Raw genomic sequence first — 27,450 nt, 5'->3', positions numbered from 1 at the left:
TCTAGTGCAACTATGAAATTCCTTTTGAGTCTTTGATTATAACCCTAAGCTGTTATAACTACAACTCACTTTCACTACCGACTTGGACAGAGATGTGATCTGTAGCTATGTAAGAGAACCTCTAATTCATCAGCATTTACATTTCTGGATCACTCAGGTTATGCGAGATATTTCAGATTTCTGTTCAGTAAATCAGCTGCTTACAGCAATTACCTAAATCACTTTTTTAAGCTTGCATAACACCTTTATCAGAAGCATAGAAGATACATTCACGCACACACACCCGAAAACACCTTGTAATGGCAATTACTGTGTGTACATGTGAATCCTACCTGTACCTCTAGTTTAAATAATTTTGCCAGATAGTGAGCTGTCTGGCCTTTACACCACTATCCCCTAACTTCTGTTTGTATTCTCTTAACAAAGCTTCCCACAATAACTGACATGTGGATTTGGCAGTATTTGTGCATCATGTGTGGTCTACCGGCAAGTCCTGAGCTGTTCTCTGAACAGAGCTCTATCCTCTCAAACATTAGTATGACCAGAGTTTAAAACTGACAAAACAATCTTACATATATTAAAACAGACCACCAGCCTAATAATTGCAGATCTAAGTTTCCTAAATGAATGGGACAGCTAAATCTAATTTTAACAGTTGAGAATAGATATTTTAAAAGAGTAACAGCAAACAAGCTGGTATTTTTAAGAGCTTGTTTATTAATAATCTTCCTAGAAGATTATTCTTACTGCAACCATGAGCTTTTGCCAGAAAACTGAAGGTATTACTGTAACAGAAGTGTGCCTGAACTAGTCAGAGAGAGGACTGAAATTAGGCCAAACTGTGTTCTTAGCCTTAGTCCACCTATTAATAGTTTGCATGTTATTCTTCAGGAGAAAACAAAACAAAGTCCTTCAGCTATAGGGTTAACAGCACTTAGCCTGTAATGTTTCCTGTCACATCCTCTAGGTAGAACAGCCTCAGCTGAAAAGCATAACAAAAATAACATGAATCTGTAGAGTATCTTCAGAAATTAAACACAGATCAAGCTTGGAAAAAAAAGAGACTGCTTAAACTGCTAACAGTACACATAACTGGGACATTCCAGGAGTCAATGCCACACCTATTCTACCCCAATGAATCACACCAGATGTGGGTTTTTTTGTTTTGTTTTCTCTGAAGGATGAGGTACCAGAGCCAGACCAAAACTGAACATGCTGCATCTTTTCACAAGGAAAGAACACAAGAGCAAAGCTTTTACAACCAAAGTCTGCAAAGACAGACAGGAAACAGCTTATAATGCACAAAAAAAAAAAAAAAAAAGAAAAACAGCTAATGCTCAAAAAGCCAACTCTCACACTCTACAGAAAGGCAGAACTTCTGAGGTACCAAAGACAACTACATGTCCACTTTACTGCAATTTTAAACCACTACGGTGACCAAAACAAATCTGAAAACAATTCTCCAATTTCCAAGACACTGCAGGCAAGGAAAGAGTTAAGGTACTACTGACAGACTCTGGAGTGACCTAATTATCTGAAACAAAAAAAAAAATTACCCTAGCTGTACTCTAAAATTTAAAAAGACTTTTAAGAAGTCTGAAGATTTATAGGTATTTATGAAATCCTGCCTTGCTCTTTGATTGTCTTACCATTACAAGAACCTGCTCAATACAGACCCACCCTGAGCTCTAGCCAGTCCAGGACCCTGTCAGACCAATAAACAGCCAACAGAAATATTTACTAAAAGCTCATCTCCTCGTTCTCTGAATGCCTACTTCCTCTTTCAGTAGGACTACGCTACAGAGTATTTTTAACACACAACATAGTGGAAATTTTTCATGGAACTGTCCAGGGAAGGTTTTTTTCCCCCCACAGCACTCAATTTTTCTGACAGTGACGGTTTTGTCCATAGAGTAGCAGGCTCCTCTATAACATGTAACAAAGTTCAATGAAATGTTTATTTACCAGTGCAAACTGATTGACTTGGACATACAGAACTTCAACTTCTTTTTCACTGACTTCTGTGCCAAATCCTTTATACTCTTTGTAGGCCTCAAGGTAAGATCTCAGCCACTGTTCCTGTAATTTTCTGTTAGGATAAAGGCTGTAGTCTACCTCATTCACTCCTAGAAGAGAAAAAAAAAAATTAAAGCCTTTTGGTACCTAAAAAGACCATTAGAATCACAGTATTAGACAACCTCCCCACCTCCCTGCCTTGAACACACACATACAAATTGATGTAGACAAGCATCAGTACTTTTACTTTGATGTGATTTTGTAAGGTTACATGTTGGCATCAGAGTATTCAGTACAGCAGAAAGATTTATAATGTCTATGTTTTCAGCTACACACATATTCTACTTGTATTTTGAGATTCATCAAGTTTGGCCTTGAGAGAAACCTAGGAAAAAAGTATTTGCATTAAAAAACAAAAGCCCTCCTGAACATACCAAACATGACACATTTCACAGGAAAGGGGACTTCTACGCAAAAATATCCAAAGCTGAATCAATATGCATATATATTTCCACCACCTAAGCTCGTATTTGAATAAAAATTAAATTGTTAGACACCCACTTCTCTTCTCCATAGCGTAATGGTAGAATTAGAATAAAATTCTAATTTCCATAACTATACTTTTTTGCCCTATTTTTCTTCCTATACTGGAGATGCTTACTCACTGGCTGTACAAAGTATGCCAGGAGCCCCAAGCAGGGAGCACAGTTCACTCCCACTAGCTATCATTCCCAGAGGATTTTGCTCTTTAAGTCTTATTTTACGAGCAGTGCAATCCTCTAGCACAAACTCTTTTCTGTGTCATATACACTCAAATTTAGCTTTAAAAAAATAAGTCATGTTTTTACTGGATGGATAGACAAGTGAAGCACAACTGTTCTTCATAGGAAAAAAGAAAAAGTATTTGTGCATTCAGTCATCTTATTGTACTTAACTCCTTAAAGACTGTCAGATTCTGAAAGGTCTAAATGAAAAACTGAAAGCTCTCCAATATATTTTGTGAAGAATTTGACTTTCCCAATACGAAAATTATCAAGGAAACATTCAAGTTATCTGGAGTTAGCATTCAGTTTGTGAAACCGGTAGATTAAGGCCCCTAACTTCATTTTACTGTGTTTTCCATATGTACTTATTTTACTTATTTTTTCTGGTAGCCCATTTTCCGAAATAATAGCAAACACTCTAGGGGTTTGCTCTCTTATGGAATAAATAGAACAGGAGTTCACTGAAAAACTTTTAACAAGTCAAGTAATTAATCCACCAACCTCTTAGTCCTAAAATCCCACCTTTTTCCCATCAAGAGTCTTAGCCTGTCCCTCTCATTTTAGGACATGACTCAGGGCAAGTACTTAGCACAGGCATTCAAAGCCAAAAAAAAAAAAAGCACCACCACAAAAGCCAGCCCATTTGGAACAGTGGAACCACACAGCATATTCTCAATACATACCAGTGCTGCAACAGATACATCTGCAGTGTTTCACTACAGTGGGCTGTCTCTGCTGTGTCATTTCACAAAAGGACACTCTGAAAGTGGAAGGTTCTGTATTTATCCAACTCTACCAAAACTTAGAACGTGGTATGTATTTTCATTACTAGCAAAGCTGCAAAGGAAAGGCATAACTGGCCTGCAAATGAGATAAACACCTTTTGATGCTATCAGATGAACAACTACATATCTAGATATACAGGAAAAATATATGCAATTATAAGGTTTTTATAATATGTTTACTTTTCCTCACACATTCAGTGTTTACCTGCAAATTCATTGAAGTGATTTCCAATGTCATAAGCCAGGTAGTTGTACCCAGAATACTCATAGTCTATGAACTGCACATCACCTGTGTGAGACACAACAGCAGCAAGATAAGAATCCATATTAAATCAAGTCACAGCCCTAATCCTTTGGTGTCCTTTGAAATTCTACATGAAAAAACCGAAACAATACAACAAACAAAACCACACACCTATCTTTCTTGTGCCTTATTGTGTGCACTCAAGACATTCCAGGGTAAGGCTGTGATTTTTATGATGAGATTTGAACATTCATTCAAAAAAGCTCTTAAATAATTAGAGAGTTCTCAGTTTTTAAATTCTGAATAGCACAATTTCAGTTTTAACTTCTACCACATGAGGGCATCCCTAACCATCAAAATAAGGTAGCAGATGATTCTTTATTTAATATGCAGAAATAGCAGATTTTCCCCAACTTAAAAAGAACCCAGTCATGTCTATTCTCACACAGGTGTGCAATCACAGTGGATTGACATGTTGGCACGTTTTGGTATTCCTTTAACACACTATTTCCTGCTTCCTCCAACCACACTTAAAAAACCAATAATGTCCTTAATTGATGCTTTTTTTAGCTGTCTTAAACTACTCTGAAGAAACAGACAGTCCTCAAGTTCTCAAAATTATGAAAACTAAATAGTCTTATACAAACAAGGACTGATAAAGAAGAAAACACAGATTTCTCCAAACTACATTTACCTTTCGTGAAGCTGGGGACAATGCTTCATTCAAGGTAATACAGCATTGAACCTGCTCAAAGATGTCTACACAAATATCAAACAGTTAGGACATTAAGAAGATGGATTAGGTAAAGCAGGAGCTCTCGTATTTTAAGCGAAATCAGTAAAATTACTAAAAAGATCAGAAAAGGAAGCAATGGATTATCTTAGCTGTTTGCACTAGAACACTGAAATATAAAACATTTCTCCTATGGTGAAATGGGTAATTTTCACAGTTGCACCCTTTTCCTTCCCTACACCCATTCCTTTAATGACTAGCTGTGTATTTACTCAATAAAAATATATTCCTTCAATCAACAAACAGCATGACTTAAAAGTATCTTACAAATACTAATGCTAACTATGGAACTCAAGGACAAAAAAAAGTCCTCAACAACAGTAAATCAAGAATAATGTTGTTATATACTTCCTAGACTAAGGATTTTAAGTATCCTCATATAATGTCTCAAGATGTGGACATTGCATATATAAAAGGCAATAGCTTTGCCACATAGGTTTCCTGACCAAGGTATCACAAAAGAACTTTATTAGAAATATTCCTTGAATCTGTAACAGTTCATCTTTAATGTATTTGATATAGGAACATATTAATGGACAAATCTTGTACTTATAATTAAAGTTAAACCCCACAACACAAAATTACTTACTTACAATCCTCCAAGTCAGAATTTACCCCTATTTTCACAGAATGAGAGGATTGCTTACCAAGGTTATGAGGTTAAAAACCTTTTAGGCTCAGATAAACCAATGTAAAAATGGCCTGCAGAGCAACAAGCTCCTCCCAGGAGGATCTTGTTGGCCACAGAAAAGTGAAGTTCTCTAGATCTCTGAAGTGACAAGAAATTTTACAGCAGCTGCAGCCAAGAGACTGTAACAGATTCAACTTCTGCCACTGCTTGACTGGCAGATTCACACATACTTGTGTATGATTTCCTTTCTCAGTGCTTCTTTAGCACCCCTTTTAAAAAGGAACATGTGTACGTTCCAAGCCAAAATACACAGCCCGACCCTGGTTAATACTTTGCAACACAACTGACCTCCTGAACTTCCCCCCTTCATACTCCCACAAACATTGGATATTGCTTACAGTCAAAGTGTTTTCCTACTTCCTATATATAATACAAATATAGCAGGTACAAATTTACTTGCAAAATACCAATGCCAGGCATACTTAAGATTTCTTTCATGTGCAAAATTAATCTTGAATATACTTACGTGCCATTATGTATATTTTTAAGTACAGCTAACATTTAATACATACTTCTGAGATATAAGTGTTATCATATACAGTGAGAAGTCAAATCTAACAAGATACAACTGAGGCTGTTACCAGGCACTCTCATATAGGGAAATGCATGTGAACAGGTGATACAACAACCCTCCAGTCACTGCACAAGTAGCACATTGTATGCCAACACAAGGTAGCAACAATGGCATCTGTAGCAGATGAAGAAAACTGGCAATCTTGCATTCAATAAATCAAAAGTTCAAAATGAGCCTTACATTTTTACTGATCTCTTTCAGATTTACTCTACCGTGGAATTCATTCTCAAGTTCATTTTTAGGATCACAGAATCAACTGGGTTGGAAAGGACCCCTGAGATCATCAAGTCCAACCCTTTTTTCATAAAAAGGCTCAAAATAAGTCATATAGTTCTTTCTGGGAAACTGAAAGCAAAAAAAAGTTTTTTACCACTTCATAAAATGCTTACACATCTCAGCTACCTCGTTTTTGAAGAAGCAGAAGATACTCTGCACGATTTTATATAACTGTAGTATTAGAAGTTGTTACTTTTTAAGTTTTACTGCAGTTCATACAGGAAAGCCTCTTTAAAAAAATACAGCTTACACTAGTATTTAAGCAGTTAGCTTTTGTTTTGCTTTGTACTTATTTCTAGTAAGTACAAAGAATTTGTACATCCCACCAATTTCACTGTAAGCAGGCAGGGCAATAAGAGATGCAAGTTTATACAGATTTGCATTTTACTGAACAATTTAAAACTAGGATCTATCATCTCTCTGGAGAAGCTACAGTTATCAACAGGAATAAAGACATCAAGGGTATTGAACATCTCAAGTGGAAACACAATCCTTTCATCAAGAGGTCTACTAATGTAGACAACGTGTAATGCAATCTATAAGAACTACATAAAGACAAAATGTGATACATGGTGTTCCATACACCAGAAATTCAATTTTTAAATAGATCAAGTAGTAGTCAGGAGGACATCCATTGGATCTCCTCAGGGAACTGAAAGTTAGGAGGGTGATAGCACCTCTGTTTCTAGTGACTCTTCACTTGTAAAGGGTAAATAAGGTGAGCACTTCCAATGTGCAAGTTTCAGCTGCGGTTACCACAGCAGAATGATGTATCCTGAGTTTCATCTCATCTTGCTCATCAGGTGAGCCACTGAGGTCCTACAAGACAGGTTCAGTAAAGACAATAATCTATGCCATGAACATATGTGAAAATTCATGAACGGGCCATACACCCAAAGAGGAATTTTAGCTATAGATACCCAATATATCTTTGCCAAAAGAAAAAAAAAAAAAGTTTTTAGATCAAAACCAGAAGCCTTAAACATACCTCAGTCTTCAGAAGCACTGAGCACCCACAGACTCCTACCAAAGATCATAGAAAACATTGGGTAGGCAGAGGGAATAAACAGAACAAAACTAGCCATCTACCTACACACTTCCTGGCAGGTGATTTTAATACATTCAAAAAGAACACATACAGAAACAGACAAATGAATACTGATACTTGGTCTTATTGAATAGCAAGCAATACCATTAAAACATTAAGTATTATTGGTAACTCTCTGGTCACATTTAAAGAAAAAAAATAATCATACTTTTAACTGCATCAGGACACAAAGGCTATAAACAAGCAGTACCAAGCATCAATCATATTTTGATTATCTTGATGCCCAAGCGGTAATTAAGAGCAACACAAAGCTCTGAGTTATATCCCTCAGAGTATTTCATGCTGATAATGAGAAGTTATGTAAAGTAACACTCACAAATTTTCATATCCTGAGTGACTGCAAGCGGACATTGACAAAACAGCAAGAGGCTGAGTTCTCTCAGCCACACAGCATGGGCAAATTTAAATAAGGCAAGTGACGCTCCATTCCATGAAGCCAGCACTCAACATGCTATTCCAGACTCATAAATAAAATATAAAGACATTAGACAAATTTGTCTTAAAAGCAGTTTAGTGACACAACTGCTATTTTCCCTTCAACTTGAAAATATACCATGAATTTAATGCAGAGGACAAGTCTGTCTAAAAAAAAAGTACTGTGACAAGCTCCATTTTATGCATTTTAACTGCATTGGACAGAAATCTTAGCATCTGTTGATAGTCTGTAGCTCAAGAAACATACATGCACCTACCCTACGCCTGGTTCATGTGCAAACTAAGCATTCACAAGCCAAATTATATATACAACGTGGCTAAAACCACTCTGTTATTTTGTTTTTGCCAGTTTCTGAAAAGCCAGGCAAACACTTTGCTCAAAGTTCACTGGGAAAAGAAAAAATTGTAGTTAACCTAGAAAAGTTAACCTAGAAAATTGTAGTTAACCTCTTTCTTTAGTTCCATCTTAAGGTCACCAAGGTTGTTTTGATACACAGGAGCCTGTGTACAGTAAATTTAGTAGAAGTACAGCATCACCAAAGCTGTTAGTTATCTTCACACAGCTTGATGGCATTCCAAATGAAGAACCTCTTTAGAGATTCTATGTTGAGCTCTGCAAAATTATTTGTATACAGTAAAAGCTTTTGTTCTGCTAAGTAGAATTCCAGCAATACATTAGCAGTTAGAAGCTGAGCTTCCACTTCTAAAATCATGTTCCTCATTTTAAGACTGTGCTAACAAAGACTTGTATCTTTTGCTATGTAAAAAGTATAATGTAAGAAACAGCTTTCTAACAACAGTCTACAAATGGCATTGAGGTTTGGTTACTATGAAAGCAGTATCTGTTGTACTGATATTATAGAACTTTTATAACACGCTTAATAAATACATGTATTTCATAATTCCAAGTGTTTTAAACCCCAAAGATGTTTAGCTTGAAGCCAAAGTGCTTTATGCACCTCCCTCCACCCCACCTTGCCCCCAAACACTAAGCACTCACACACTCGTTACTGTAGGATTGCTCCTAAGTGATGTGCTGCTGACACTGTTTTTTCCTCCATTCTGTTTACAAAAAGAAAAGCATATAGCATTTGTTTTAAAAATACAAATTTCAAGCCTGTTGAATATGATAAGGAACTTTAAAGAATTCCTCCAGGTTTTTTTGCAGCATGGTTCTACTATGAAAAGTGACTATAGAAATTACTGTTATACTACAGAATGCTAAAACTCAAGGTAGTTTCAGCACAGAAAAAACCAAGTAGTAACAATGGCTTTATTTTTGGTACTACAGTTACATAACTTCAATCTCTGCAGTATCACAAGCAGATTTTTTTTTAATCTTCCATGCTTCCTGTCCCTACTCTTTAAGTAGGACTACCACTGAAACTAAGTAAAACCACTGAATTGTGAAAATTTAAAACTGCTGTTAATAGCATTATACATATTTATACACCTATAGAACTAAAAGCACTAGAAAGTGCCTTCAGAATGGTATTACTCAGAAGCTTGTGTATAAGCCACCAAAAGACGTATTTTCTCAGTTCACATACATTCAGTGCATATCTGATGCAGAGAATGGTTATACACACACAGCCAGTTTTCATACTAGAACCAATTCCAATGTGTTTTTATTAGGTTTTATTTAGAAATTTTGGCACATAAGTTTGAAAGGTCAAAGACCAATGAGCACTAATGGAGAACACTTCAGTTCCATTCACAGTCATATACTTCACACTTTTGGGCTTATCAGAAAACTAGGATGGTACTAGAAGGAATATGTGATCCTCATTTCAGAAGAAAATCTTGTTCTAACCTGATCTGAGATTTGAAATGGGAAGTAAATTGTGCATTTTTACTACACCATGGCCATTTTAGTATTGTAAGTTGTTTAGTATTGTAAGCCTTTGTTTTAACTTCCTGTTTAGTTGATTCATTTAGTAACCGAACCTCAAACCACTAAAATCCATAAATAAAATAAACTGTGGGTTTACACAGAGGCTTCACAGATTTTGATTAAGGAATTCTTTAATAACATGAATGAGTTAAAATTGTTATAACAAAAATATACTTCATCTTTGCTAAGATGTACTGTTTAAATACAGTACATACCTACAGTAGAAATCTGTAAGATGCCTATGTACCTCATGCAGGAAATAATACTACATTCTGTGACTCGAATACTTAATACTTTATATTAAGTATCACCAAGATACTTCATAACGAACCTGTCTTCGAACAGTCAACCAGAAAAATATGTATGTCAGAGACAATGTTTTCAGGTTATTTTTTGTGCTTGATTGATTTCTTTTTTCCCCCTCCAAAAAGCTTTATATGACTAGAATAGAACTAACAAACAACTATATACTTTGCAGCCCAGTCACACCGTCAGGCTAAGGATTAACAGATTCAGGAAAGCAAGGGACACCAGCATTCTTCTTCTGTACATATAGATGTAATGTGCATATAGGTGAAAATTAGTTAATTGAGGAACTTAATATTTGCACAGATATGACTAACGTTGGGTCTTAAAAGCTCAAATTCAGTTCACTTATTTAAGTCAATAAAATTATATTAGTGATGTAGCAAATGCAATTACAGCATTAACAACCTAAGCTACTACTTACTGTTTTGTCAGTACCTACCTCGTTTCTTGTTGTAAATTATATTCTTACACAACAGGTCATTGTGACAAAGTACCACTGGTGATCCTAAATTTGACAGTCTTTCCTTCATCCAGGTCATTTCCTCCTGAAGGACTTCAGGACTTGGAATGTCACTTAGAAACCTGTTCAGGTATAAGAAATTTGAGTGTTAATATTTAAGTAGCATCTGTTCCATACCAAGCACCTGAGATGAAAAAAACCTGTTACTTTCCTCTACATTCTTATTTCAAGTAATTAAGACTTTTCCCTAGAGTACTCTTGCCCCGGGCACCACAGCAAGTCAAATTACAATTGCTCTGTCCTCCTCAAATTTGCTCTGTCCTCCTCAAAAAATATTCTCTGAAAATTATCTGGAGCTGTAAAAGTGACAGTAGTCCAAACATAAGCAATATAATTTGAACACAATCCTGCACGTTTCTTAAAGGAGTAAGAATTAAAACTCTTAGAGCATGAATTGATTTAATTTCTTGCTCACATTATATTACATCCTTCAAGTACCAGATGTATCCATAAAGAGGAAATTTTAGTCACAGTGAATATGCTTAAGCAGGTATTTGCAGACTTCCTATTATATACTCAAATTTTCTCAGTTTTCTCAAGAAAAAAAACCTCAGCTTTGCTAAATCATTCTTTGATTACAATACAGCAAGAAGGGCAGCTGGTATCAGTAATTTTGAAGAAATTTATGAAAAATGGTAAGCAGTTTAATGCTTAAGAACAAGTGATAATGAAGTTTGATGTCTTGTACCAGCACTTCCAAACTACAGCTAAGTTAAAAGTTCAAATCCCAATCCCCCCCAAAACATCATCTTCAGCTCAAGCTTTAGATCACAGCACAGAAATTTTACTCTAGGTTAACACAAACATAAAGACATTGCTCCTAGTTTTGCTGTTCATCCCAATCTTCCAGTGCCTGATGCTAGAACCCTTTGTATGTATTCTTATTTTGTTAAGTCTTCCAAGAAAAATGTTTGATATACAAATTATGAGCTATACTGGGATGCTAAAAAAATGTCATTAAAATCAGGTGAAACTCCATGATAGCACAAGTCTAGAATGATTGCAAGGATACCTTCCACTGGGAAACACTTCAGGAGCTCATACCATCACCCAAAACAGCTTTTCATTAACTCTGCTTTTATGGCAGCCAATTTTGGACAAATTTAAGAACCGAATAAAGTCAGGACAGCTAAGAGGTGCGGGTTACAATGAGCAACAAGTTCTACTCTTGCAACCCCAGGAAATATGCTTTCAGTATTCACCCTAGAACATAGGCCTCAGTTTGGCAGACTTACTGATCTCTTAAAAGCTGCTGAGACACAACTACATGAAGTACTTCTATAGACCTTGGTTCTTTAGAAAGAGTGAGGAAAACTATTATCATTAATTGTCTGATCAAACCAAGAACTGCGTATACTTGCACAATAAACCAACTGAACTAAAAGTCCCTCCTTACCATATTCAACATATATATAGCTACTTCAGCATCCAAGAGTATCACAACTCAGTTTTACAAACTTCATTACATAACCCAAACCTGTTTTTAAAGCATTCTTCTACTCCTCAACCAGAAAGAATGCAATATATGGAAAACATATAATGAAATACGTACCTTTTATTTAATTCCTCATCTGTAAATTCTGTGGGTATGAGAGAGAAGTATTTCCCCATCTTCAGCCACAGATTAGATTTAGGGATCCATCCATTGTGTGCATGAATAGCATGGATTTTAGCAAGCTGTCTGGCAATGAGTCTAGAAACCCCAAAGTTTAAATTAATGTTATGTTTGCAACAGATCTGACAGTCTATCTTATTTTTCCAAGGAACAAGAGAAGACAACTACAACATATTTAACAAACGTAGAAAATGCAACAAGGGAATTCAAAGAGTTTTAAACAAGAGCAACACAGCTATGGAATAGCATCTTTAAAGACTCAAAAGGTCATTAGCAGCAGTATTTCAGAGAAGGGAGGCAGAAGCTCAGTTACAGCATGTATACCTCACCTGTATTTACATTCTACTCTTCAACTTTCTTATCTTTAGAAGAACTGACTCAAATTAGCTGCCATTGTTAGGAAAATACATTTCATTGTATACGTGGAAAGAAATCTAAAATCTTGAAGACATTAGCACTTTCTTTTCACTGCTAATAGCTTAAAAAGTTATGTTTCAATGGAAGACTACCTTGGACCTATTCACAAAAGTAATGTACTAGAAACAGAGCTAGGAGTACTTGGTTTTATCAAGTCAAGTCCCCTGCAACTCCACCATGTTAAATCATCTCCCCAGCAGTAATGTGCAAGTGTTAAACACTCACAATGAGCACACTCATATAATGAGAATATAGTCTTCTGGGATGATAACTAAGACAAGGGACAGCGAGCTGTCACAAGTGTGAACATCAGCTTTGTGCAAGCTTATAGAAATATTTCTTTTCTGTTTGTTCATCTACCCTTGAGATCCTCTGGGCCTGACGGAACACTATGAACACATCACAGAACTTGAATACTGAAATAGTAACGATTTAGAAAACTAAGAGCTTACCTAAAAATATCTGGATTGCATACATGCTCTGTATCCAGTGCTTCTCCCTGCATGAACTCGTAGCACAGGCCATTATTGAAGGTACAGTACAGCTGAGGAGCACAGCCATGAGCCTGCAACACACGGAAGCTCTTCACTTCCTCATCCCGATCTACTAAGAGCTCAGTCTTATTTCCGTAGATCCTAACTAGAACCACATCATCTGTTATGTCACCCACATAGCAGCCAATTAGTTTATTGGTGATCCCATCAGTGAACAGCTGAAAAGTAAAAAAAAAAAGTGTAACTGTTATGCACCTGAATTTTCAACATGCAGGAAAATAACAAAGGATTATCCTTGAGTGAATTCATAAGCCACAGATGAACACTAGATCAAGTATTTACAAAATAATTCTAAGATACCAGAAAGTCATGAAGAAAACTGCAAGGATTTTTTTTCCCCCCCAGCAATACATGAAAGGAGAAGGGGAAAGTGTGGAAGCATGCCGCAGTGAACTGAAGAAATACTACACGTAAAAGGCAACAGCTGAAAACTCAATACCGTAAAATTAGTTTCCACACAACCACTCTGAAACCGATGGATTAAAATATCTGAAATCAAAACCCCAACAAGGCAGCAATGCTAAGGCAGCATGAAAAGTGGTGAATACAGGGAGTATGGAAACAAACATTTTTGATGCACTTCACTACCAGTGCACAACTAGTAAAAGATACTCCTGGAGTTCAAAACTAATCCTTTTTAAAAGCTAAGTTCAGCTTAGAAACAGTTCAAGTTTGGTGGTTATCATCTTCCCACATGCCTTGACCTTTTACTGATCTTCAAGTCTATAAATTTGAGACAGTACTTGAAATTCAAGATCCTAGCCATTCCAAATCAAAAGCCTCTAAGAAGATGCACTATACCCTCATTTTACTTCATAATTCGTATATGCAAAAGATTTAAAAAGCATTTCCAGTCCATTAAAACATATACAAATGCAATTTTTAAAGCCCTGAAACTCAGACTTTCAGCAGTCTAGTCACTGATGACTGAACATCCTGAAAATTAAGCAGCTTTCTACAAAAAAAGAGCATTATCTCAGCATTATATTAACATCTAATGACAACCCACTCACAGCCTTTCAAATGATGGAGGTACAGATACCACAAGTTCCTAGCTATGGAAAAAGGGTGGAAGGGGTGTGTATACAAATAAAACCACTCCTCAACTGCTGCTTCTCCTTTCACATTTGATGACAAGGCCTAAAGAACCCATAGTACAGGTTGAACTCTTGCAGGTGCTATTTGAGAGACTGGACTCTGAGTTTCTGAGCTGAGTGTACTTACTTGCATGTATTAAAGTCTTTGAAATCCCAGCTCAATACCTGCCCTAGTAACAAATCAGCTCTTAATCTCCTACTAACTAGGACAGTATAACAGCTCAGAAAGCAGATGTTTAGCACTTTCAAACTCTCTGCATTTTATCAGCTCAGATTGAAGGCTCAAGAACTTGCTGGATGATCACTACCCACATTAACTCTGTTAGGTAAGTGACTGAAAGACAAGCCACTAACTTCTCAGACAACATCACAAGCAAAAACACCAATCCAGTGTTTTCATCACTACTGAGAAGCAAACAATTTAAAGTCAAGGTCCTCGCAGCAACTGTGGTTTGTATTCAAATATAATTTAGTTTTTACAGCCATGCCTCTCCTCCCACTATTGCCCTAAAATCCTATATAAAGCTTAATTAAAAAGCAATGAATCCTACCAAGGAAAACAAAACCAGATTTCACCCCTTTCATTAAAGCAAGAAAGCAGAAAGAAGTAGCTTCAAGTTTGTTAATACAGCTAGACACACACAATTTTCCCTTGGGTGGGCAATCTGCAGGTTTAACTTAACACCTTCTTTACAAAGTGCCCTCATCATAGATTCTCATTAACTCTTGTGGTATATGAATAAGTGGAAATACCATTTGATGACCTTCATTAGAACTTTTTAAAATACTTATTTAAAATACCCTCAAAGCTGCAAGCAGCTGTTATTTAAAGGCAACCTGAAGATGGTGGACAAGTGTTTTGGTTTGGTTTTTTTGTTTGGTTTTTTTTTAATTCCTCATTGTAACAGAGGTTCGAAAAGCAGATGAAAAATGAAACCTACTCATCAGAAATAAAATATTAAATGTTCAGTGACAATAGTTGGAATTCCTTATTTACTGATATCCACTCACACATCCTCCCCTGCATGTCTTACACTAAACCTTAATATTTAATTTAAAAGTATGCTTATTAAAAATACATGCCAACAACGGGCAACTTCGCTACTGGCATACTCATTCTGTAGAACCTTAAACAGTCTTGGGTGGGGATTTTTTTGTTGTAGGTTTTGGGTGGGAGTTGGTTTTGTTTGGGGTTTTTGCTTGTTTATTTTTTAAGCAAAACAATTCAGAAACATACTACTTTTCTTCCCCTCTATGACTTAGGGCTTTTTTGTTTTGTTTTTTGTATGTTGTTTTGTTTTTTGGATTTTTTTTAAGTAAAGCAGTATAATTCAAACACAAGTGACAGTTTATTTCCAGATATCAGGAGGCTACAGAAACTGAGCATCAGGAGCAACTTTTCTTAGGTCTTGAAGGAAAAAAAACCTGAAATAGGGGTCAAGACATTCACAGTGGAAGATACTGTTTTAGCTGTCCTGCCATGCTTTCCTGATCAGCTCTATACGATGAAGTGAACAAACTCAAATTAATGCAGAAGAGGACTAGGGAAAATTTCGTTGTTATCACAAGTAACAAGAAATAGTTCAAGCTCCTAAGATGCAGAATTGCAGAGGATGCAAAGATACTTCATGTTCTTAAACAGTTACAAACAATTTTGCAGAAGTAGGTTCAGCAAATGAAGTGCTCTTTATTTACACAGGGTAAGTATAAATTCAAATAAACTGGCTTACAAAGCCTCCTTGATTTACTCAAAATTAAGACTTGATAGTTTACGGACAAATTTTATTATTAGCTATTATTTTAATAATCCAGAATAGGAAACAACTAACGAAAAATCTTGCCTTAAACAGTCTTCATAACAACTAAATGTTACAATGTTACTCAATGCAACTAAGAAAACTGAAATTTAGCACTATAAGATACTGGTTTACACATTAGAAATAATGTAACTGTATTCTAACACTATCCTACTGTTTTGCTTGACATTTACACAGATGTTTAAAGTATTCTCTGTGTACATGAGCATATTGTTGCAACAATGTACATACTGTTCCACAGGAAGGATGATTTGCTTGAGCAGCTACCCACTTCGCACAGGCAGTACTTAAACACATTTAAAATACACCTTATAAATCACAAATTACATCTTTATATTATAATGTATTCATCCATAGCTTTCCCCCTTATGAGTGTACTGTTCAGACTGGAATCATTCAGTTCCTGTGCTCACACAGCTCAGCATCCCTGCTCAAGCAGGGCCAACCACAGTCAGTGGCCCAGGAATGTGTCCAGTGAATTCTCCAGAAATTCTGGAGACTCTACAACCTGTCTGGGCAACCTGTTCTAGTTTTCAACCACCCTCACATACTTGAGGAACGGAATTCCACGTGTTTTATTTTGTTCCCATTACCTTGTCTGTAACTGGGCACTGAGAAGAGTATGGCTGCCTCTACTTCATTCCCTCCCATCAGGTGTTTATCCATGTTGATAAAGATTCCTGCAAGCCCTCTTTCTGTCCAGTCCAAACATTTTCAGTCCCCTCCTCATATGAAAGATGATCCAGTCATCTTCACAGCCCTTTGCTGGACTTGCTTGAGTGAGCCTACATCTTTCTCATGGTAGGGAGCCAAGAACAAGACACAGCACTACAATATGGCAGATCAATGTAGAAGCACTGGTTCTCATACACTTTAGTATAAAACCAGGTTTTAACTCATTGAAATCTTTAAAGAGCACTTCACAGAAGTAATTTCTCTTGAACTATCAAGTTTAAAAGTATCTTATCTGCGATACACTTCAACAAAAACTTCTAAAAGGTAGCACTAAAAAAAGCTCTTCTGCCATTGCAGGGCCTGAAGATGAGTTAAAAGTTCTGTTAAACTGAAAAGAATCAAACCCAGTAACCATAAAATGGATTACTTCCTCTAAAGTAATCTATTCTCATTATCAAATGGTAAAGGAAGCTATACAAATTAGGCAGTAATTCCCAACATGCAACACCAGTATTTCAAAACACTGCAACTAGTGCCGCTTTCTACTTCTTTTAAAATGGTCCTGTAATGAAGGTTTTTCTCTACATACAAAATTGTACTATGGAAAAGGCAAGGCTTTGCTATCATCAGAAATCATGATACCACAAAGAACAAACAGATGTTAAGTAGCACTGATGCAAGCAAACAGTAAGAATTTGACATGCTTTTGTTGTTGAAATTCTGGCCATGCTATAGCTTTTGTCATACTGTACAAGTCGTTTATCCCCTTAAAATGAGTCTCATTACTGTTATAAAAAATAAATCTACAACAAGGAAATTGGACTCCCTCAACTGATAATTTAGGAACTCTACTTCTTATTAGCATCTATTTGTAACATGCTATTAAGTAATTATTTACACCCAGGAGCACTTTAATTATCGCTTCTTAAAAAGGCAGAACAGTTTGCTTACTTTTCTAATAACATTAATCAGAATAGACAATTTTCATATTCCATTGTGAAAAAAAACATCTGCTTTCTACCAGCAAAAGAATGTAATACTTTATTACAACAGTGTGCCCAGGTAGCCAAGAAGGCCAATGGCACAGCCAGCAGGTCCAAGGAAGTGATTCTGCCCCTGTACTCAGCGCTGGGGAGGCCACACCTTGAGTACTGTGTCCAGTTCTGGGCCCCCCAGTTCAGGAAGGAGATTGAGGTCCTGGAGTGGGTCCAAAGGAGGGCAACCAGGCTGGTGAAGGGACTCGAGCACAAGTCCTGTGAGGTGAGAATGAGGGAGCTGGGGCTGTTCAGCCTGGAGAAGAAGAGGCTCAGGGGAGACCTCATCGCTCTCTACAACTCCCTGAAAGGAGGGTGTAGCCAGGGGGGGGGTTGGTCTGTCTTCCCAGGCAACTCTCAGCAAGACAAGAGGGTGCGGTCTCAAGTTGTGCCAGGGGAGGTTCAGGTTGGATATTAGAAAGAATTTCTTTACGGAGAGGGTGATCAGACATTGGAATGGGCTGCCCAGGGAAGTAGTGGATTCTCCGTCCCTGGAGATATTTAAAAAGAGACTGGATGTGGCACTCAGTGCCATGGTCTGGTAACTGCAGCGGTAGTGGTTCAAGGGTTGATGATCTCTGAGGTCCCTTCCAACCCAGCCAATTCTATGATTATTTATTCAGAATGCCTTACTGTAGCATTTGAAGACTCAACTTAGAATGCCTTGCCTGAAAGGTAACCTGAGACACAGCAGAGCAAACAGGAGTTCTAACAAAAGCATCAACTAAGCAGCATAAACAAGGAATTGACTCTGATGCCACTGATAAGATACTCCCAAGGTCACATGGAAAGATGACAGAGGAGATCTACATAATGTTATGCATAGCAAGTAGAAAATTCTAAAAATTAATAAAATATACCAAGAACCAATAGATTGGCAATACAATGAAACAAGCAAAAAAATCAGCAGCAAGATTCTTCTACTTTTGTAATCTGCAAAAATGTAATTATTGTGATATATACTCATCACACTGTAATAAGTATTTTCAGGTGAGGTGATGCAAAGCTAAGACTAAATTCTGAACACATTTCCATAATGTTATTTATACTGGGCCACAATCCAGCCAAGAGATCTAGATTGAAGTCAATGTTTTCTAGGTCTCGGGAACAAACAGAAACTGTCCAACCGAAATGCAGAGTGAAGCTGAGATGGCTACAGACAGGCCTGGGTTACACATGCAGTCTCAAAGCAAGCCATGGTAGAAACAAGATATCCCAAGGAAGAGTCCAGGAAGAGCAAACTCAGTCAAGACACAAGGCATCTTTGCCAGGAAGCTTACACTGGAAGCACTCTTATCAGCAACAATGAGGTTATTAAGATTCCTAAAAGGAGAAGGTGATGGATGCATTCCCATTTCCTATGCAGGTGGTTCAAGAAAAGCTTTATCTGATCCTACGGTTCCAGGTGTTCAAAAGAATGAGAATGAAAAGAAAATTATGATCACATGTAACAAGCATAAACAGGCAGAAATAAAATGTTACGGGGCAAAGTATAAAGTACTTATCACTCGGAGAGATGTAAAACTAAGCAAATTTTTTTCCTTCTAGATCATTATTACATCCATAAGAAATACAGAAAGCAGTATTGTACTGCTGGAGGAACAGAACATTGATGCAAAATTCTTATATAAATAATTCTCCCTCTATTCTGCTGCTGAACCCCAGATTGCTCATTACGATCTCCAGAAAAGAAAACTTTAATACAACTTCTTTAATTGTTTGTATTTTAAGATGTAACTTCATTTCTTCTGGAAAAGTATAGTCTGTGGAGGCACATCCACACCTGTGCATCTTTCAAGAATCTAATTTCTTGAAACAAGGCTAGTTATTTCTTAATTTCTTCTTTCTGTAGCTATTCCTAAAAGAAGGACAAATTACATTTACATGAAAATGTAAGCCTTAGGTAAATTGTCAGGTATTAAGCAGGGCTTACAGGGAACATCATTCAAAGGTCTCCAGGTCCTGGAGCCATATTTCTCCAGATCATTACATTCAGCCTGTGAAAACCATTGGCTATGTGATTTTGATGGTCACAATCAGGAGCAAGAACATTTGGTGTTAAAAGTACCAAGGCTAGCACAGAGCAAGGTAATATCACCAGTCTATGATAAGTTTGGCTGTAGGCTGAACTCAGTCTTCTGCTGAACTCTTGAGGTGCTCTGCCATGACATTAGTACGGAGGAAGAAGAACCTATTAAATGCTATATAATATCACTTAGAACATGTTTTTGGCTACCAAACTTTGCAGCTTTGAGTAAGAACTCGGGGTTGTTTGTTTTGCTGTGTTGTTTTTTTTTTTCATGGCATGCGTTTTGTTTTGAGCTAGGTTTCGATATTGGTTTGTTTTTTTATTTTTTTTTTAACATGTTAACTGAAGTTAACATGTTAAAGTTAACATGAAGTCTTAAGTTGTGCCAGGGGAGGTTTAGGTTAGATATTAGAAAGAATTTCTTCACGGAGAGGGTGATTAGGCTATGGAATGGACTGCCCGGAGAGGTGGCAGATTCTCCGTCCCTGGAGACATTTAAAAAAAGACTGGATGTGGCACTCAGTGCCATGGTCTAGCAACTGCTCCGGTGGGTCAAGGGTTGGACTTGATGATCTCTGAGGTCCCTTCCAACCCGGCTAATTCTATGATTCTATGAAGTTTTCCATACTCCATATCCTCAATACCAATACCATATAAAAAGTGACATTCAGTGTCTATTATAAAATGCTACAAATCTGACACTCCTTGCAAGGACTGGTTCTGATCTAGGTTAAGTGACAATATGAGATAGCTCTTTGTTTATGTGAGAAGAAAACCTCAAAGAGAAACTATGTATTTTTCATCTTGTTTCTTTTCCTACCTGAAAACAGTCAACATCATCTAACTAGTTATAAGACTTAAAGTGAATTTATAGATTTTTCACAGATTTTCATTATACTGGGGAAAACAGTTACAGATAACTAAAAAACAAAACCAAATAGAAAAGGAGTCTAAGACTTCATTCTTAAATTTGCTGCTCCCCTCCTGAAAGATTTTGACACAAAGTAATGGTATGCTCCTGGAAGAAAAAAACTCCAGCAATTAAAACATCTCAGATAGCTACCTTCCTTTCCAATGTTATGTATCTATAGTATAAACTATACACAATTACATAGCCAGATCCAAGCTGTGCCCAAGCAAATATCAATTCTCAATAATTAGAATCAATCATCAATACAAACACAGCTATATTATGCACTACTGGATTACACCAGGCACTGTCATGTAGCACATGAGCAACATAAAATGTCACCACACATACATTTGTTGCTGCACCCACTGATACTATAGAGAACCTTTTACAACAAGGGATAGAGATTACCAAGCTTTATCAGAAGCTTAAAAAGAACAGAGAAAACAACCCAACCTCAAATGACAACTAGAACAGCCTACATTTCACACTTACTGTGGCACTGTATTCAATGCATGCCTCAAATTACAGTTTTTCCACAACACATCAGCAGTGGAGCCTATTCTGAACCTTTAACTTTCCTTACTCTTTCCTCTGGTCATCACTTCTCCTTTTACAGATACTGGTACTTCAGGATGGAAATCTGTGAACTCAGTCTTCCCTCTTCACATGGCAACTACTTTCACAACTGCTGAAGAGCGTGATGTCTTAAAAAATATCTAAGCAATTTTTTTAAAAATTTGGAAAAAAATTTCATCTCTTGAATGCGGTGACACTAAGATACAAAATAAAATGTTTAGTTAGTCTCCCAGAGACTTAAAATTCTGTTTCAATTTCAGTGCTTGAAATCCCACACTTGGTCTGTTTAAATAAACTGTGAAATACTTAAACTAGTTTGAAAATCTGAACTTAATCATACTTTGTTAAAAGAACATACCAAGATTCACACAAGTAAAGACATTAGAGAGGCAGCCAGAAGAAAACACTGCCTGAAGAGAAGAAATTGAGCACAAGTCAGGAAGAAAAAGCAAAGGGACAAGGAGGTAAGGTAATCTTCTATATTAAAAAAGGGGGGAAGGGTGTTTTGCTGGCGAAAGAACAATTCCTTACAAGCGTGGCTGTCTTGTATGTGCACGTTTCATAGCTAGAGGAACAAATTTTTGCAAATAATCATAAAATGCTGCAGTAGTGAAGCCATGCCAAGCACTAATAAACACAAAGGCATACATATCTTGCTAACAAAATACCAAAAACCGAGCAAGTTCTCGTTTCAGAGAATTAATGAATTGGATATTAGAAAGAACTTCTTTACCGAGAGGGTGATCAGACATTGGAATGGGCTGCCCAAGGAAGTATTTACTGTAACTTTATTACACTTATTTGGATATATCAGGAGCTTGCAGGATTCAACAGGAGGAATCTTGCTGAAGAATTTGATCCCCTTTGCAAAACTTTCTTCCTCTCTCCTTGGGTTTGTGCCCAGACAAGAGCACTGTTTGCCATAATTTTTGTAATTTTAGATATCTGAATGATTTTGCAGCAGATTTTTCTTTTTGCAAGATATGATGCTGGTCTCTCCAAATAATGGTGTAAATTAACACTGTTAATATTAATCCTTTTCTGCAATAAAAGAAGAGTAGCCTTTATTCCCAATGGTAAAGATTACTTCAGAATGATAAGAAATACTGATTGTTTTTCCTGCAGGGTAACATTACACTGCAGGCAGGAAATTATGTATCAAACTTCTGAAGCCTTTCTTATGATCAGGCTTACAAGATGTAGAGCAGGTCATGGGATAAGAGGATTCCAAATCTACACTTACAGAAGCAGCAACTAACCTCCCCATACTGTAACCAAACACTGATCCAAAAAACAAATGTATATCCATAAAAGAAGAAAAATAGACAACTGTTAAAGTAACATATTCTAAGCTGCTATTATATTTCTACATTAAGAAGGGTCATACAAGTATATTTTAATATTTCATTAAGAATTGTCCTGAATAAAAATACTGGAATGGCCACAGTCATAATTCAAGTCGCATACTAATTAAAAACAGTTGTCTGAGTTTTGAAGTGTTTGTTTATGAAATTTAAAACATGTGTTTCCCATGTTCAGCACAGCCAATTTCAGAATTAAGCAAGCAGTGATCTTTCCAGCAGGAGGCTGAGAGGCCTGAATAAATCCTTTCCAATCTTCTCGACAATTTCATTACTCAAGTCAGCTGTTACAGAAAAGTGACTACTGTAAAAGCACCTCATATCTGTTTTAATGACATTGCTTTGTATTACTGTAGAGCAGAGAAAGCAACTCTCAGAAATTTAAGGGTTAAAACACAACACCCAATTCCATGCAGTTCCCAGCACATTCACAGATGACAACTGCACAATGTACTTGTAGGAACACCAGGTTTAGATAGGAAAATTTTGTTTCTCCTTACCAATGTAAGAGAAATTGAATATTTCTACTGTGATATAATTCACATATTGAGCAGTGATAATACTCACATATAACAAGATAGGAGACACAATAGAGCTGCTTGTGATTCAGTAAGTAATTGAAATATTTACAGATTCCATAGATTTTCTGATAAATAATTCAACAGAATAATTTTAAGCACAGCAAATTTAAATTATTTCTTCTTCTTATACTTGCATTCCATACTATGATGCAAAAACTTTAAAAAATGTTATATATTCATGAGTTTAGATACTAATCTTACAGAAAGTAAGGGTTAGGAATTAAAAATTTTTAACTGCACTGTTTAGCCTATTTTTTTCCAAGAGAAGTCAATAAACCTTTTCAAGTCAAACTCTGTACTCTTTAACTTCTTACTAATTGTTCTGACCCAAGAAGTAATAAGAGCAAAGGTAGCTAATAGCCAAGTCCAACAGAAGAAGTAGGAGCTGGTTCCACCTATTAATGTTGTGCACTTTGCTATGATGCTGCTGTTTCAGATTAGTCAAGTATATTTTTCATGCAATACATGACTGTCATTTTATCTCCCTTCTAAATAAATGCCCTTCTGATGAGGTGACTCCAAGGCAGACCTTCTGTTCACTCCCATCCTCTGAACAAGAGCAGTCATCTTTCATTTCCGTATCTTACTGCTTGTTACATACACACAACAGTTTTAACATAGACTAAGGAGCTAATAACAAAGGAGCTTCAGCCACAGGATGTTGTTCTGCTGTTCAAAAAGAGTAAAAGGAAAAACACAAGTTGAAAAGTTTTGGTCTTAAAGTAACTTGACCAAAACAAAACTCACAAGTTTCCTGTCTAAAAATTGTCTAACCACAAACTACTTTGCTACTGAAAGACCAGACAAATGAGTCCCTGCTCCACACCAATGGTACCAGTGTTTTTTATTCTGTTACTTGCATCTTTGGGAAAAGTGAGGGGAAAAAAGCAACAGAATTTTCTTTTTCCTTAAACCTCCTAGAACTTTCCCAAAAGGTTAGAGTCATCTTTCCTTAATAAGAAAGTGTTCTGGTTTCATTATGAACATTTCTGTATTAAAGAAAAAATATTTTATAAAGAAGTACCCTCATCAGAGAACTGAAAGAACAAAACCATGTTTTACTTTAGGTAGTCCTGGATGCAGCAGGAAATTGGACTCAGTGATCCTTATGGGTCCCTCCCAACTCAAGATACTCTATGGACTCTAACAACCCTGTTTGTTACTGCACACTGTAAAACTATTTTCATTACATCTCAATGTTGGCACAGTGCTTAACCTATGGCTATAGGCCTGAAAAGACTCACTTAAAAATCTCATTTTCTTCCTAACTAGCCTGTCATGTGTCAAGTTTCCTCCCCTGTCAAGAAACTTAATTCAGTCAGTTAATGTGGTTTTACCACAAGGTGCTTAGTTTTCCTATGCAAATTAGTTCCAGCAGCTCTCATCAGAGGACCTTCACTGAAACAAGACACTTCCACTCATTAATAACCTGCCAAATAAAACAGTTTGAGAGCACGTAATAAAATGCTCAACTTAACACAGGCTGCAACAGAACTGCTGTTTCAGGTGGGTAAATCGACTGAAGGAAGGCTCGCATAGGGCCAGGTTAAGTATATTCTAGAAGCACAAAAAGCAGCCAATCCTCAAGCCGGTGACTCGTCATAAATATGAATGATTGCTCACCTAGAGAGTACCCGAGACTGAACGGCGGTACTTCTGCACACTAAAGAGATGCCAGCGAGGGCATTCACGGGGCTGGCGTTTACGGAGATGCCGTCAGCCCTAAAACCAAACCCGTCGCGAACCCCAAGCACGGTTTTAAATTTTTATTTGTTTATTTATGACAGCGTGTGGGGTCAGCCCGCCAGGGGCCCAGTGGCGCTCAGCCCTGCGCGGCGTCCCGGCAGCCTTTACCTCGGCGGCCGCTCCCCTTCGGCGCAGCGGCCGCGTCCCCGCCGCCGCCCCCTCCCCTGCCCCGGCGAGGTGGGAAGGCCCCCGGCCGCTTTAGGAACACGCCCTTCTCGGCACGGACAAACCTCAGAGGGCCCTCCCCTTCCCCGCCTTTGCCGGCATCTCAGCTCCCGGCCCCCGGGCCAGCACCAGGTGCCGTGCGTGCAGCAGGACTGGGGGTCTGGGGCGGGGGGTGGACGCCAGCCGCGATGGGGTGTAAGAGCTCCCCCTCCTACCCTACCCCCGCTAGCGGGAGGAGGCAAGTTTCAGCGGGGAAGGCACGAAAGCAGGAAGAGGAAAGCGAGCGGTAGGGAAGGAAGAGGGCCGAGAGGGAGGGGGGAAGCAGGGGATGCTGCCGCGCCGACACGCCCCGCCGCCAGGCTGCCTGGCAAATGGGGCTCAGCGCAGGGGGCTGCGTTTGGAGAGCGAGGAGGAAGGGGGAGGGGAAGGAAGCGAAGCGGCAGCACCCCCGCACAATGGCTGCCCGCCCTCCCCCCTTCCTTCCTCTCCCTCCCCAACCTCAAGACTGCCGCATCCCCCACCAGGACCCCGGGCGCAAGGCCCCGACAACGGGCTCGGCCTCCCGCCTACCTGCAGCGTCACCTCCTCGGGTCTCCAGTGGGGCCTCAGGCGGCGCAGGAGCTGCAGGGCGCCCTGGCGGTAGCCGGGCCCCTCCCGCTCGCTGACAGTGATGTCCAGCTTGGGCACCTCCGGAGAGCCAGGCGGGACGTGGATGTAGTTGGACATGACGGCGGTCGTAAGGGACGCGGTACGGGGCGACTGGGACCGGCGGCTCACGCTCCTGCCTCTCCTTCGCGGCAGAGCCGGCAACTGAGGGGGAAATTTCCACTTGGGCTCTCGATATAGCGGCTCCACCTCCCCCCGGCTGCGGCGCGGAGCAGCCTGGGAGAGCGGGCGGGGCTTTCAGGCGCCCTCCCCTCCGCCTCTCCCTCGAAACCCTCCCGGGCCTCCGCACCTGCCCGCCGCCGGAGACCGGGGAAACGAGGCAGCAGCCGGGGAGGTGATTGATAAAAGCTCCTGGAGGCTGTGGCGGGGCCTCTCCGAAGGCTGCCGGGGCGAGGGAGCGGCCCCCCAGCCGCTGGCCGCTCGCCGAACGTGAAGGAATGCGGCCGGCAGCTGCCTCGCCGCCGCCCAGTCAATCACAGGGCAAACGACTGATTTTAATCAGGCTTCGAGTTATCGGCCGCCGTTAATTTTATTTTTTTTTTTTTCCCTTTAATTTCTGTAGCAGCCTTGGCAACGCCACTTCTTTGTCTCGCTCCCTTCCCCCGCAGGGTGTATACCTGCTCACCACCTTGCTCCAGTTCCAGCCAGTTGTAGTTCGACGCCGTTTGTGGCCCCTGAGGGCACTCGGGGAGTATCACGCTACGTGCCCGCCCTAATTTAAACATCCTCATTAAGATCATTCTTTTCACGAACAGTACGAAACAGTTACTTTTTTTTTTTTTCTTTACATTTTTATGCTGCTTGCTGCCTTAAAGTTCAGTTATTTTCAGGAAAAAAAAAAAGCCCACGCTATACCGCATCTTTTTACCAATCAAGAAAAAACGAGACAAAAAAAAAGAAGGTACAAAAGATCCTATCTTTTTTAGACATGTTTTGCTGCTGCTTCTAATACTCCTACAAGTACCTGCCTCCTGTCACATTCTGTGATCTTCCCACGTAGGAAATACTGATGACTCAAGAAGGGGTTTTGTTGTAAAGTAATTTTATTTAGTTAGCCTACAGTGCCAGAACTGCGCAAGCAGAATAATGGCCCGTCTCTTCCCTGAGCAGTTGTTACTTTAGATAGATGCAGGTCAGGAGAAATGGGCATAATTTGCACTCAAAATGAACAATACTATGAGGGAAACAGCTGGTTCTGCCGATTTAGTTCTTACTCATTTTATACCTGTTTCTCTCCAAAAGTACAGTTCATTAGTAACCTCTCCACTGTGTCATCGACGACCATCTACTTGTGAATAGGTCTTTTGTCTTTTAACCAAGAATTGCTGTCGTCACTAAAGAGTTGTGCTTGACCTCACTATGTAAGTGCATCATCAATTCTGATATTACTTCTGTTGAACCCTTCACCTTATCCCACTATATATTCACTCATATATATTTGTTCACTTGCATGTATGCCTTTCCCCTCAGAGAGGATTAAACATTTGGAACAGTCTATCAACAATTTTTCAAGTAATTTCCTTGTTAAACCTTTTTTCTCTTGTTCCTCATGATCATTAATCTTAGTATTCTTTTCTGTCTAAACTTTTGTTCAGACCAAGTGTTTAAAATGTTTACAGCCAGGAACCTATCTTTGTGGGAGTTCAACAAACAAAATTCCTTCTGTTGTATTTTAAATTAAAATGTAATGTTTATTGGTTGATGTCACTGTAAATACGTTATTCTCTTTTAATAGCCTTTTTCTCTTAAGGATTAAAATAGTAAGAACATAGGAGTCCAAATCAAATTTCAAATG

At 38.4% G+C, this 27,450-nt stretch overlaps 1 protein-coding gene across 1 annotated transcript in view; it reads right to left on the bottom strand.

Annotated features, from left to right (window-relative positions):
• ETNK1 (ethanolamine kinase 1) overlaps nucleotides 1-25,884 on the bottom strand; it is a 34,230-nt gene extending 8,346 nt beyond the window's left edge. Inside the window, exons 1-6 of the mRNA XM_030448887.1 lie at nucleotides 25,560-25,884; nucleotides 12,894-13,153; nucleotides 11,962-12,102; nucleotides 10,329-10,471; nucleotides 3,771-3,854; nucleotides 1,966-2,126 (exon numbers count right to left, since the gene is read on the bottom strand). Coding sequence (XP_030304747.1) covers nucleotides 1,966-2,126; nucleotides 3,771-3,854; nucleotides 10,329-10,471; nucleotides 11,962-12,102; nucleotides 12,894-13,153; nucleotides 25,560-25,715 — 945 coding nt within the window. The 5' untranslated portion in view covers nucleotides 25,716-25,884. The remainder of the gene's footprint in view (nucleotides 1-1,965; nucleotides 2,127-3,770; nucleotides 3,855-10,328; nucleotides 10,472-11,961; nucleotides 12,103-12,893; nucleotides 13,154-25,559) is intronic.
• Between the last annotated feature and the right edge of the window lie 1,566 nt (nucleotides 25,885-27,450).

This window comes from Calypte anna, chromosome 1 (assembly GCF_003957555.1).
Source record: "Calypte anna isolate BGI_N300 chromosome 1, bCalAnn1_v1.p, whole genome shotgun sequence".
Taxonomy (NCBI): Eukaryota; Metazoa; Chordata; class Aves; order Apodiformes; family Trochilidae; genus Calypte; species Calypte anna.
This window is presented reverse-complemented; position numbering and strand designations above follow the sequence as displayed.